At 47.4% G+C, this 14,589-nt stretch overlaps 1 protein-coding gene across 1 annotated transcript in view; it reads left to right on the forward strand.

The window, feature by feature from the left end:
- GRHPR (glyoxylate and hydroxypyruvate reductase) overlaps positions 1-14,589 on the forward strand; it is a 315,324-nt gene that overhangs the window by 38,763 nt on the left and 261,972 nt on the right. The window contains exon 2 of the mRNA XM_069630480.1: positions 11,116-11,246. Coding sequence (XP_069486581.1) covers positions 11,116-11,246 — 131 coding nt within the window. The remainder of the gene's footprint in view (positions 1-11,115; positions 11,247-14,589) is intronic.

Here is a 14,589-nt window from a genome sequence, read left to right on the forward strand (position 1 = left end):
GGCACCGTTGTTACCAAACCGCCACACTTGCAATGAGGCCCATTGACCTCATAAAAGGTTATACCAGCTCCCCTGAGAAATCTGCATACTTTGCTTAAATATATAGCCGAACTATTGCAGGACTAGTAGTCCGTCCCACTAAAATATGCACCGCATTGCTGAGAAGTGCTGGCCCTGTCCCATCAGCTAGTCCTGCTGGAAGAGCTTTTACTGTTCATTATAGGTAGGAAAGCCCATCAAGATACGCTGGTACAGGATGGCTGCCATCATCGGGACAGCGTAAAGTGAGGGCTCCTCCTGGCTGCCTCAAGAAAAAATATGTAGCAGTCCCCTACACACAAGCAGATCATCATTGTGACTTTGAACCAGCTACACAAGGCAGAATGAACCTTTTTAAGAATATCTGGCTTCAGTAAAGCAACGCCGATCAGGACATGTAACTGAACACAACAGGGTGTGGCATCAGTTACGTGGCCGTGGTGTGTGTGACCATCGCTATGGCTACTTCACGACGATCATGCTTACTGCAATTCAAATGACACCCGGCGCAGCAGCGGAACGCAGAGTCTCTGAAGCGGGTGCGACCTGCAGTGACACTCTGAAGCGGTTGTGAGATCTGACCCTGATTGGTGTGTGGGAGCGCTCCAATTCGGAGAGAGGATCAGACTGCTGCGAACATTACACACTTTCTGGAGATACACCCTTTCCGGACTGCCAAGCTATAGTCATGTGATTGGGCTCTTGGAATCAGGAGGAGTTTGGAAGCTTATACCCATGGACTAAGGGTGCACATTTAGAGGGATCACATAGGTATGTGGGATGACTGCCTTTTTATGGTAATGGCTGTCGCAATGGAAGCGGGGGCCTAGGATCCTGGACTCCGCTTTAGGTGTGCCTCATCCAATAGCAGGGCCCGGAGAGCAAAATCATCAGAATAGCTGCGTTTGCAATGGATCCGGGGCAGCACGCACTCTTGATCTCCGAATGGGGAGATCGGATATCTGGACGGTGCAGACAGAGTGGTTGACTCCATGATAACAACGGCCCACATATAAGCAGCTGCCAACGTGGTTGGGAGCTAGAGGACCCGTCGCATGTTCAAAGCTTGTCATTGGCAGTGAGAAGGTGCGCATCTTCATCAGCAATCAGCTTGGTTGGCTACCATCAAGATCCCTACGGTAAGAGGCTCTTTTCTTCAACTAAGCCAGTCAAGCAAGTTATTCATGGCTCCTAACTAAAGCTTATAGTCAGCTGAATATCAGGATATACCAATTAAATAGCATAGACTTGTTGTATGAGAAGAATCTCTCATGAGCCCACAGGTGGTCTCATCTTAGATCTCGACTAAAAAAAACTTGAACTATTACGTCACAGGTCCCACCGGACCTGGAAAGCATCCCTCATACCCGTGTTGTATCTCTAATAAGGGCTAACAATCTAACCAAAAGAGACCCAAATAGCACGTGTTCTTGAACTGGCATAAGGGAAGAGTGTCTTTGGGGTTAAAGCGAGTCAGAATAATAAGTGATAACGGACAACCTTTATGATTTCCCGGAATAGATCTTAAGAACCAATGGAGGATGTTCCCACCCCTAAGGCTCAAAAGAAAAAACAAGGCGCCATATCAAAATTATGGCGTAAAGGAGAAGAGGCACATACTGAAGAAAGTTTGTTGAAGTCTCAACTATTAGGACCCGTGTCAACATTGAAGACACCAGAGCAAGACTAGGCCACCAAAAACAATTAAAAGGTTTCAATGATATCAAAGATTAGATGACAGAAACACTCCAAACACAACTTGCTCTCATAAGAACTGAATTGGCACAATAAATACAGCAAGTAAAAAATGATGTAATCGATCTAGCTGAGCGTGTTGAAACAAAGAAGACTGCGATTCCAGAAATATCGGAAGATACACGCAAAATAGATTTATTGACTGATCAGCTGGCAACTGCGACCCAAAACATTGAAATACAGATGGAAGATCTTGAAAATTGATCAAGGAGATCCAACATTCGGGTGTAACTACTCTCGAAATGATTGAGGATCGGGAATTAAAATCAACAATGCAACAGGTGTTCGCTGATCTGTTAGACGTGGATAAAGGAGAGGATGTTCTGATTGGTCGAATTAATTAGGTGGGCCCGAACTGTAAATATCCGGGACACAGGCCCTATGATGTAATTGTCACAATTCAAAGGTATGAACAGAAACAGGACATTTTGATAGCAGCAAGGAAAGCAACTCCCATCAAGGTTAACAGATCAGAAATCCAACTATACCAAGACCTGGCGCAAGTGACGCTCTTGAAACAAAGATTAATGGGTCTGGTAGTACAAGTTTTAATAAAAAGAGGTTCATTATAGATGAACATTTCCCTTCTGACTTTTTTTTTTTTTTTTCCATATGGGAAGGACAACAACTTAGGGTCATCTCGTTGCGGATATTGAAGGTGGAAGAAGACTGGCACCATCAGAGGGAACCATGAAAAATTCAGGTAAAAGGGAGATTCAGAAGATGGGAATGGACTAAATTGGCTCAGGACAAGACACTTTGAGACTGACTTTAAGGAACCGTTAACCGTTGACGACATCCACCGTCACAGAGGGTAAATGTGAATAATATTGTCTCATCACTAAACAGGAGTGTGGGATCACTGTGTAGGTGGTAATAAATTAAGTTGAAGGGGATACAAAATTAAGGAGGCGTTAGGAGGTAGTATTCAGCGCTTGGAATCGAGGGGTGATTTTGACACTGCCTACCTGTGTGCGTCATGCCTTTGCTGAGGGGCAGTAGAGAGATTTATTTTAAAGTTCATACTATGTGCCTAGCCATTCCTTGCTGTTTGCTGTGACTACTAACAATTGACATACATCCACGCATAGACACACAATCTTTTAAAACTATTTAAAACACAACTTCATATTTAACGCATTTTCCTAGTGACACATGGAAAACCTCAAGCCATTCGATGCCACTGATCTGCTTCTGGCCACTTTCCCCTGACTCTCGGCTTAATACTGGCAGGGAATCATTATTCATCCTAAAGGCATGGCCAGAATGAATATTCGATGGAACGGCTGAAAATAAAAATAAAAATGGCTGTTTCAGCTCTTGAGAAGTACTTGAGTGCTGCATGATGCTACTGAAAATGGGAAACACTGCAGAAGAAAACCGCCCAGCTTTTGAATTACTTACTAATGCGCTGCATAAAGAAATATGTGACGTAGTCAAGACAGGGCAGACAAGGTCACGGTATAAGAACTTGTGCCCTGGTTTGACCAGGAGTGCAGAGCCTGCAAGAGTCCATTATTTCTGGCACTTGAGGACCACTCTGGATCTGGGGGAGAAAGGTACAGCCTAAAAAGGGAATACAAGAAGTTTTTACAACAAAAGGAAAAAGTTTCCATCATGAAATAATGGGATATACTCGCCGAGGCAATAAACTGTAACAACCATCAGTAGTTTTGGAAACTTGTTACCAATGGATGGAGAAAACAGGAGCATGAACAGGGAGGATCTATAGGAGAAGACCGATGGGTGACACCTCAAAAATATTTTCGATATAGAACAGAGTGAAGACTCAGTGCTAAAATATGCCTGCACTAATAACAAAACTAACTTTACTAAGGTGCAAATTATGCTGGCTATTGAACAGCTTAAACTTTGAAAAGCAGGTGGCCCAGAAGGGCTACCCTCGGATGTATTTGTTGGTCACAGTGAATAGTGGGCCCCTATCCTCTCACATTTTTTTGTAGCAATTGAGGGGGTTGGAAGGATTACAAAGAAGTGGCGGGGTGGGAAAAGAAAGGTAATTTCGATGACCCCAACTGCTCTCTGAAGGGGTTGTTTATGCTGCCTTTTTAGATCTGTAAAATGCTTTTGACAGGATTGACGGGGGCACACTGGAAGAAACTAACAGTACTGGGGGGAATAGGGGACAACCATGAATTCTTTGATTCATACAGAGGGGGTACAACAACAAGGCTGCCCCCCCCCCCCCACTGCTGCTTTCTATTCTTTTCATGGCGGATTTTGACGGTGCGAAGCATAACCGCAGGATGGGCCCACCTAGGCTGGGAGATGAGGAATTCAGAGCTCTACTCTATGCTGACACGGTCGTCCTGGCACTTATACCTGTGGACTTGAGTCATTGGCTTAATTATGCTACAGCGTTCTTAGAGGTTACCAAACTAAAATTAAACAAGGACACAACGAAGACGGACACAACCAAGACATTTGGAGGAAAGGACTGCGAATTGAAAGGGGCCCATTGGAGGTAGTGGACTCTTATACGTACTTTGGTATGACATTTTCGAGAGACTGCAAGTGGTCGCCACATATTAAACAGGCGGAGAGAGCTAGAATTAGTTTTCAGGGTTTACGAAGTTCGTATGGCAGATATGGCACCCAAAGACTGGATAAATGACTTGGAGGTTTTTGAATGCAAAGTTTTAACTCAAATGCTTTATGGCAGTGAGATCTGGTGTACTGTTCCTCTGAACCCCTTGAGGTTGTACGATTGCCATTCTGGCGCCAAACTCTAGGGCTTCCAAATGGCTTTCCAAGTGGCGCGCTTAGTCGAGCTCAGGCTCCAGAGTATCACTTCCCTGGCACAAGCCAGACAATTACCTTATTTTGCAAAAATAAAACTAAATGCAAACACAAATCTGACAGCTGGGATTTTCAGTCAAAGAAAGTCACCCGGAAGCATATAAGCCAGAATGATATAAGACTGGAAGCAGGCTTTGGGAAAGTTTCCTGGCTGGAAGAGGAAGAGTCAACCATGATCAAGTTAAGACCGAAATAAAAAACCAGGTCCAAGGGAAATTTGTTGCAGGTGGATAGGGGAAACCTGTGCTCTACCGTCCCTCGCATCCTATGTACAGTATAAGGGGACCGTGTGTGCCCCAGGCCGATACTAGATTTGGATACTCCGGAAGGAGGGAGACTCCTACTTAAAGCCAGGTTAAACATGCTTCCACTGGCTAAAAAGAACTACCTTGTTAAAGGCTCCTGCTAAATGCAACTGATGTGGGCGGATGAAGATGTGGTGCACTTTTTGTTCTGCCATTTTATAAAAGGGAGAGGATGAGATGGTTGACCTTATTTTCTAGCATCAAATATTAGATCATGTAAGGAAGTGTTTTTTTTCTTTTAAAAAAAGTTTAACTGTACAAACTAATTTTTGTTCATCAATTTAAACACAATTTTATGAGGAACGTTGTGAAAGTGATATTAAACCATAAAGGATATTATAGCTGGATTAAGTTATATTTTATTGATATTCATATCTTCTTGTTTTTTATAATGTGTTTACTGTAATTATGTTGATGGGGAAATCTGCCTAACATTGTGTCTGAATTGATGTAAAATCATGGTATGTAATTAACATTCAAATTCACATTTGTCCACGTTTGCAATGAACATAAATGAAGCTGCTTCAGCTGCGCTGCCTCTGTTAAAACCAATGAAAACCATGAATACAACACAAATGTAGCCCTTGTTTACAAAATAATTTTATACAATGCTGTACCAGCCTTCCACGTCAGGCTCAATAAGAATACCTGTTCTAATAATATATCCCAAAGATTCCAATAGCATATTGATCATGCAAAATGCCTCCAGTGAAAAATCACAAACGCCCATTCTCTAAATGAGTGATTAGTATTTTCTATGAAGAATTATTAACCGAAGAGTGTTAGAGAATTACTTTTCCCAGTTCTTTGTCGGCACAGGCCACATGGTTTATAGGGGGTGTTGTTTATTACCTGTGTAAATGATACACATGGAAAAATCAAAAAATCTATCCACAAGATTGAAGTGCATAAAGCCTGATTCTCACTTTTTCTGGGGGCTTAATCTATCCCTCTCCTTTCTTTCCCACACTCTCCTCACTTCTTTACTGCCTCCCTTAGTAAGCTTAAACCTGCACTCCTATTTATCCCTTTGCATCCAAAAAGAGCTTGCTTCCTCTTCAACCTTTTTTCAACCAGCATCTTTCCAGCCTGCTACAAGTGGCTACAGTCACACCTTGTATTGCCCGAAAATACAAAAAAGAATTGCAGAATGAGCAGTTATTGGCTTGGACAAGTCCATAATGCTGAACATGTGGAGCAGGGGTGTCCCCTGCACCCCTTATTTTGGCATTATGGGCATCGGGGTGGGTGTCCGCTGCTTCCATGAAATTGGAAGTGGGGGACAATAAAGAAAAAAAATGGAAGAATGGACCCTGCGGTGCTAGCTCCATCCCTTGTTGGTTGGAGGGAACTGCTGCTGCAGCAGTACAAGAGTCGACAGCACACTTGTGTGTGCCGCCAAAAAGGTAAGTGGGGGAAGGGGTAGGAGGATGCAGGATACTGGGTAAAGTGATCTGTGACCAGTGCGATTTTTGAATTCGAGATTTTCGGATTCGCAATTTCACGCTGTGTAGTAATCGCGTAGATCCTCATACCTAAATTGAAAAACTTGCTGTTTACCCTAACAATCCTTCTTTTTACAGACATTCACTTTTCTGCCTCACCACTCCAAAATCCTCAAGTTTGTTGTCTTCAGCTGCATCATATATAACCTAAAGGTGAATGCTCTGTGTGATTCCTCGGGCACCCTTTTAATCCAGACTCCACAGAAGCTGATTTAACTCCTGTCTGACTTTTTCACCACTCATGCCGCTCCTCCATTCTCATTGTACTCTCTCTGCCATTTTTAACACCGTGGATCATTGTTCCCTACACCAACAATTCCCTTGGCTTCACAGACACCAGGCTTAAAAGGGGTGGCCACTTGTCTCTTTGAACTCTGCTTCTCCCTCCCTTACAACTCATAACACCACCTCCTTCCCTCTTTCTGGCAGGCATACCAAAATAACCCGTCCTCCGCCCACTCCTTTTGACTGTATTTCCTTCCTGGGTGAACACATTGTATCTTTCAGCCTTATCTCCTCTTTGCCAATGATGCCCAGATTATTTCCTTTTGTTCCTACACCTCAGATCTATCAGAGCATGTCAACAACTGTCTCACCGCCATTCATCCCTAGTTTGCACTGCATTTCCTGATTCTTATGGGTGTCATTTTAGGGGTGGGGGACAAGGGTTTTTCCCCCACCAACTTTCGTGGTACACCATTTTGTCCACCTCATTTGGCAGAGGCCTCTTTCCTTTAGATGTCATGACCGACCAACATTTTCAAGAAGGTTACTACACGGCTGATTCTGAACCCTTCCAAGAAGGAAAAGCTTTCTCCCAACCTCCAGTACCAACTTGATTCTTCCATCCCTTTTCCTCCACATCACCTCACATCCTTACCCAAGGCTCGCAACCTTGGGGTAGTCCACTTTGACTGGGAATTTAAACTTCATCACTGCCTCTGCCGGCAGTATCAATCTTGTAAATGCCAGGGATATCTGAATGCACCTAACCTGTACCTTTGTCATAACTCCAATGTCCACCCTAGTGCTCTGTAAACCTGACCATTCTTGGGCCTTGGGTACTCTTTTGCTCCTCAATAAAATATTCAATTTGCAACACACATCCTCTACAACCTACCTAGACCTTCACCGCCTTGGAATGGCATCAAACTGGGTGGATCACCATGCAAAATTATTGCCTCTTCTGTTTCTTATCTTTAAATTGATGCATAATCTCCCCCTCTCTTGCACTGCCTGGTGGGCTCAATCTCCATACACTCTCCTGCCACGGCTCTCCACTTTCTAACCTTAAACATGCTCTGACCCATACACCATCTCTCACTTCTGGCCTTTTATCTCCTGGCCCTGCACAATTGAAATGCTCTACTCTAGGTATCACAGATGTTTGTTCAATGGAATTATGTAAGACCAGGCTCCATGTTCCACCTGCTAGCCAGTGAAGGAGCATCTCACTCCTCCACCCATGGCCCCAGAGCTGTTTGTCCAAACCAGATGCAACATAACTGTACATGTCTCAATTTAACCACTGTGCTAAGGCCCAGCAGTAAATCCTATTTATGCATGTGACTGTTACCATATGTTTGCTTTTCATGTCCCCACGTACAAGCCCTACATCAGCTTGGCTCTCCAATACCCACATGTACGATAGAACTATGTAAAGGCACTGTGGAATCCTTGGATGCCCTCCCTGCTACCAGAGGTGGAGCCCCTTCCCATGAGGCCAGGGAGGTGAGGCTGCTACCCGATCATCCCCCTGGGATTGGTACTCAGTGGGAGGATCTCCAAGGACAAGGGCGGTCATCTTGGGAGAACGCGGTCTAACACCCCTCACCTTATATACCTCCCTACTATGTAGACCCCAATGCATTACCCAACACTTCCATGTACCTCTGCATACCTGAAGAGTCAACGCCTACTAATAGTAAACGTAAGTATAAACTGCGGTGCCTGGAAAATTGAAAAAACAAAAACTACTGAGATGAGGTGGCTCAAGAGGCATGAGGAATACCACGGAGCCACTAACAAGGACTGAGATTATGCAAGGGTGGGGCAAGCCCTATAATAAGGAAATTGAAGATGGACTCAGTGGGCCTCATTACAAGCATGGCGGTCCGGGAACTACGGTACCGTAGTTCCCGGACCGTCATACTATGTGCTTTGCTCGCGGGTGCTGTTACACCCGCCAGGTTACGTGCTCTGCTCGCGGGTGCCGTTTCACCCGCCAGGTTTTTCCTGGCGGGTGTAACGGCACCCGTGAGCAGAGCACGTCGGATGCACCAGCACAACTCTGTATGTGCTGGTGCATCCGACCTACATATCCCCATTCAGCCCTATGGGGATCGGAAGGCCCTTGATTCCGGCACCCGCAAATGGGCAATAACCGGGTCCGCCAAGCTCGGCATGACCCGGTTCTTTCCCATTCGCGGGTGCCGGAAAAAATGCAACTCTGGCGGCAGCCGTGCCCCTGAGGGCACGGCTGCCGCCAGAGTTGTAATGTGGCCCAGTGTCTTCTATCGTAGAAGTCTGGAGTCTGCGTTGGCTACCTGGAAGATTCAAGCCGGGCGAAGGGACGTTGCGGGAGCAGCAGAGGAGCTGTAGGGTGACTCCGACCGGGATTGCCAAAGTAGCGGCAGTCCCCCACCTGTTATGAAGTGGACTACAGGGTCGAAACAGGTGCTGTTCCCGAATGGGGAGCAAGAGGGCGAGACGTCACTGACACCGAAAGAGCAAAGCTCAAGGAGCAGGTGGAGAAAGCTGGTCAGAGTAGAAGGGGAGCTGGTCAGGCTAGAAGAACCACAAACCCTGGAAGATGCAGTGATGTGTCCCATTTGAAAGCAGGTAATGGGAAACGCAGGAGACCTGGCGGGGTGGAGGGGAGATCCAAACATAGCCTCAGGGATGAAATCCCTCGATCCCAGTGGGAACAGGAAAAACACTGGCAACCGGAGTAGAACGATCTGGGACCCACAATCAAACCCGAGAGAATTTTCAGGGAGTCTCCCTCGTGCTGGGGGTAGGGGAAGGGTCAAGCACCCAAGAACAGAAACCTAATGCATGTCATCTTCGTGGCAGTACCTGGACGGGAAGCAACTCAGGTCTGCCAAATCCAAGTAGTAAAAGATACGGTTGTGGGACCCGCACCCACAAGGGAAGAACCGTATACGCTTTCTTCCTCTGAGCAGTACATGGCAGGTGAGTGAAGCAGGTCTGCCAGAACCAACCAGTAGAGGGTCGAACTGTAAGCCTAAGTGTATAAGCAGACCGGAGAAGGGAGTAATTCCCCCCCTGGTGTTGTCAACCGTGAAGTAAGCCTGAAGAAGGCCAGGGTGAGGGAGACAATCCCCCTGGTGTTGTCAACTGTGAGAGTGCAGCCAAAGAAGGCCAGGAGAAGGGAGTAATTTTCCTGGTAGTTGAGCCCGCAAGGAGGATCAAACCAGTGATGCAGGGGAAGGAAGTTCCCCCCCTCCCCCCCCCAACCCCCTCTGATGCAGAGTGTTGGAGGATCTGCAATTCCTTTGTTTGTGAAGTACTAAAATCAGAGCAAGGGAGGCATTCCTGCTAGTGAGAAACTTGCAGCCAGAACTGTGCCAGCCAGTCCAGGAGGCAGGAGTCATTCTCCTTGACCAAGAACTGTGGTGCAACTTATTAGTGAAGCACCCATTAGCATTTTAGTTGAGACGGGGAACCCTCTCATAGATATAGGGGAAGCTGGCTTTCTCTTTATTCCAAATAAGTCTATAGCAATCCCTATGCCAACTGTTGGTCTCCTCCTCCTGTACCCTTACAGCATCCTGAAATGTGACTTCCTGTGTTACCTGATGAACCTTGAACCTTTTGCATGGCACTTCCTCTGGGCTAAGTCCCAATCTTATCAATCAAATACAAATCTTGATTCAGATGTGATTTTGTTACTAAAAACTGATTAGCAGAGTCATCAGAATGAATACTATATAGGAAAAGTGTCTACACTCCAGCATTGCAAGAGTTGTGTGAACCATACAATAGGTCACCATTCCATTTACAGTATTGGATTTAATGAAATAGGGACTTCCTACAAAAAGCACACTGTTCAACTGCTTGAGAGGTTTGTGGGGAAAGTATTTTTTGTACTGCCTGAACACTATGAAATACTGTGTTTGGATTCACTGTAACTGAGTCCTTATTTTAGATCTTGTTCACTGGGTGCCCATAAAAAAAGTACTTGAGAGTATCAACCATGAACCTAGCTCCAGCACTGATGTCCGCTTATGCCACTCCCACAGGAGTGCTGTAAACTCTATACCACCAGTGCCCTGTGAAGTGTACCTGAGCATGTATATGCCAGAGAACAGTGAGCCTTTGTGTGTTGTGGACAGGGCATACATGCACTGGCATGATGGTGACTGTTGAATGACCAGGAGGTACCTGATGGTGAAATAATAGTGCCTTTTATGGCTATACCAGTTGCTTTAGGCTTCATAATCAAAAAGCAGCAATGGGTGTTTATGTAACCCTCCTTCTAGGGTGAGGGGGGGGGCAGTGGGAAAGCATTTAAGACAAGTAGCTTATTTGGGTGAGGATTCAATGAAAAACACGATTAGAACTAGTTTGAGGTACTATGATTGAGGTTCCTGACTATGCAGATGCATTGCCTTCGGGATTTTGGTTGACATTGTAATTCATGTTTCTATTTTGTTTCCATTCCTCAGCTGCAGTATCCAGCAATGGGACTCAGATGAGCCGGTACCGCGTGCAGAGTTGCTAAAGGGAATTGCTGGTGCCCATGGGCTCCTCTGCCTTTTGTCTGATAAGATTGACAAAGAAGTCCTAGACACTGCAGGTGGGTATATTAAGTATAGTAGAACCATAAAATGACCTCCTGTAACTTTGTAAGCCGTCCCACCACTCCAAATCCCAATGTTATTAACACTCCCATGCTCCCTTGTGACACTTAAAAAAAGAAATGTTAATGCTATATTATACTTTTGATGTTTCTGTTTTACAAATGGTAATTACTACGTTTTGTGGGTTTTAGGTGCCGTCACTAAGTTACCTAACATTCACAATGTGTGTACACATATTCGCACTCTACGTAAACCTAATTTCCTCTGCACAATGCTTGGCATTCACTGTTACATGTTTTTGAGCCTTGAAGCCCCATTTCCTTAAAGGGACCATGTCTAACTGTATAAGCTTCCTAAATCAATGGGTCTCATTACGGGTCTGGCGGTAGCCGTGCCTGTAACAAAGGGACGGCAGCCGACATACCCGTGATTTTACCGGCACCCGCGAATGGGCTATTACCGGGTCATGCCGAAAGTCGAGGGAGTCATCTAAGGACCGCCATAGGTCCTCTTCCACTCGGGGCTGGTCGAAACACTGTTCCGGCACTTTCAAACAGTCTGCTTTGCTGGAGAAGGCCAGGACTGTGGAGGCCTTAGTACTGACGACGAGGGGTTCGTCAACGGAAGTTCCTTAGTCAACGGTTGTGGTGAAGTCTTCACTTCTGTCGTCGATGGTGATGTTGTCGGCTCAGTCTACGGCCGTGACTGTCAGTGTGCCGCAGTAGCTGTCGGCGGCTCAGCTGGAAACAGATGGTGGTTAGTTGCTTGCGGGGGATCCGCGGCAGTCTGGGGCTGGCTTGGGGCTGTTGCTCCAGGTGGACATTCTTCACCCGGACCCGGCTCCATATCTTATGTCCTCGGGTCCGGAGGACGAGCAGGAGCCAGTTTTTGATCCATCAGCACTGGGTCTGCAGTGGGCAGGTCCATCTACGTCAAGTCTGGTTCGGGCTGGGTGTTCAGCACGCTCCAGTCATTGTTGGGACAATTGGATGCAAGACTTCCGGTGGCTCCAGTGGTTTGTAGTGTATCTGTAGAGGCCCCTCGACCGAGTCTCCCCAGGAATTCGCCTCTGGTGCGCCTGCCATTGCCGTCGCCAGTGGGGTTGGGCCTTCCCAGAAGTCCTCCAGAGGAAGGGGAGCTGGTCGATTCGAATCCGGAGAGCGGTCCTCGTGACACGCTGTCGCCAGTGTTCTCATCGCCCAGGAAGGACGATACCTAAGATACAGATCCTGAGGTGGAGCCTCCTAGTAGCCCCGCTCAGCTGTCTCTGCGAGATGATGTTGGGGCTTTTCACGCAATGATGGCGAAGCCTTGCCAAGAATTTGGCCTTGCTCCTGAAGAGGAACGAAAGGACTGTTTTCTCTTTGATCACATGGGGAAGCAACGGAAGGCCGTCTTCTCGGTCCCCATTTTGGACCACGTGCTGCAGGAGGGTCTGCGCACAATGCGCCATTCTTTTTCAAGCGTTGAACGGGCGTCTGGAGAAGTTTAAAGCGCCGTAATCGACCCCCAAGTGTCTCATGTCAGAGCCCACGCATGAGTGGGTGGTTTCTGCAGCAGCTAGTCGGAAAGCGAGAAGCCAGCACAAGTGTGTTACGCCCCCGAACAGTGAGGCAAGAAAGCAGGATGCATTTGGGAAGAAAGTCCTGACAGTTGGTGCTACAACAGTGAAAGCAGCAAATTCCTTGGCCATTATGGCCCAGTATGACGGGGAGATGTGGCACCGGTGGGCCCCGCTCTTAGATCATCTCCCCTGGAGCAACAACGCAAGGAGGCTATGCTGTTGGTTCGGGAGTGGCAGGAGGCCTCCAACCACAGCATCAACATTGCAGTGGACCTGGCAGAGTGTGGCTTCAAACAAATAAATAATGGTGTTCTCCAGAGACAGGCATGGCTGTGCTGCACTGACTTTCGTCTAGAGGTCCAGCATAAGGTAGTGGACATGGCCTGTGAGGGTGACCAGCTCTTTGGCGAAAAAATCGATGAGGCACTAAAGGGGATAGAAGACTGAGACGGCGAAGTCCCTGGGTTCACTGCAGAGTGGCCGTTCTTTTCCCCCCTTTCGGGCATTTCGTGGGGCCGCTGGTAATGCCAGATTTTCCACTTCCCGCGATAGAGGTTACAGTCACACCACTTACTCTGCCCAAGGCTTCAGGCACTCGTTCCAGTCGGCACAGAAGAGCAGGGACTATCAGGCGCAACATAAGAAGGATCCTGTCGCCTCGGCTGCTAAGGGACGGCAGTCTAAGTCTCAGCAATGTCTGCCATGTGGGCAGTCAACTAGGGGACAGTGTTGCGACACGTCGACGAGTGGCACCTTATTACTACTGGCTGCTGGATACAGTACGTCTCGGCCACTCGGAGTTTCGGCGTCCTCAACTCCCTATTCCGCTGGTGCAGGTGGGGCAGCCGCATCTCCAAGACTTGCGGCAGGAAGTGGAGCTCATGTTGGCAAAAGGGGCAATAGAACCAGTCTCAGTGTCGGGACATGGGCAGGGGGCGCACTCCCGGTATTTTGTCATAAAGAAGCCCAATGGAAAGTGGAGGTCGATTCTGGATCTTCGGCCGGTGAACAAAAATCTGCAACGCCTGAAGTTCAAGATGCTCCCGCTGCAGGATGTAATCCGCTCGGTGCAGTCTGGAGAGTTCCTGGCATCATTAGATCTGGAGGACGCTTACTTCGACATCGCGATGGTTTGGCCGCATCAGATGTTCCTGCGCTACCAGTTCTGTGCCTCCCGTTTGGGCTGAAGTATGCTCCCAGGACATGCACAAAGTGCGTGGCTCCGGTGGCTGCCTTCCTCCGCAGGGAGGGGCATCATGTGTGCCCGTACCTGGACAATTGGCTGTCGCCGGAAAGGACATTGGAGTCTTTCCAGACGTCCATGTGCCTATTACAATGGCTCGGGTTCGCTGTCAACTTCGCTAAATCCTATCTGACGCCATCCAGGGAGTTGTTTTTTTCTCAGTACTCAGTTTCTCACACAGGAAAATCTGGTGAAGCCTTCAAGCGAAATAGTGGATAAGTTGCAGTCCGAGGTGGGCGATTGGGACCAGCGAACTATGGTCTCGGTCCAGAGTTACATGTCGCTGCTCGGCTCCATGGCGTCCTGCATTCCGTTCATCCCAAAGTGCCGCCTGTTCATGCGACCGGTGCAGGAATTTCTCGCCGACCGATGGTCGCAGTGTCCTTGTTTATGGTCGGACAAAGTGGTCATCTCCAGTGTGCTAGTGGAGGCCCTGCGGTGGTGGGCTTGCACAGAAAATCTTTACGGGCATGACCCTGCTGGAGCCAGACTTTCAGTTCACAATAGTGACAGACGCTTCCCAGGTGGGTTG

Source organism: Ambystoma mexicanum, chromosome 6q, assembly GCF_040938575.1.
Source record: "Ambystoma mexicanum isolate Mex_15411 chromosome 6q, UKY_AmexF1_1, whole genome shotgun sequence".
Lineage (NCBI taxonomy): Eukaryota > Metazoa > Chordata > Amphibia > Caudata > Ambystomatidae > Ambystoma > Ambystoma mexicanum.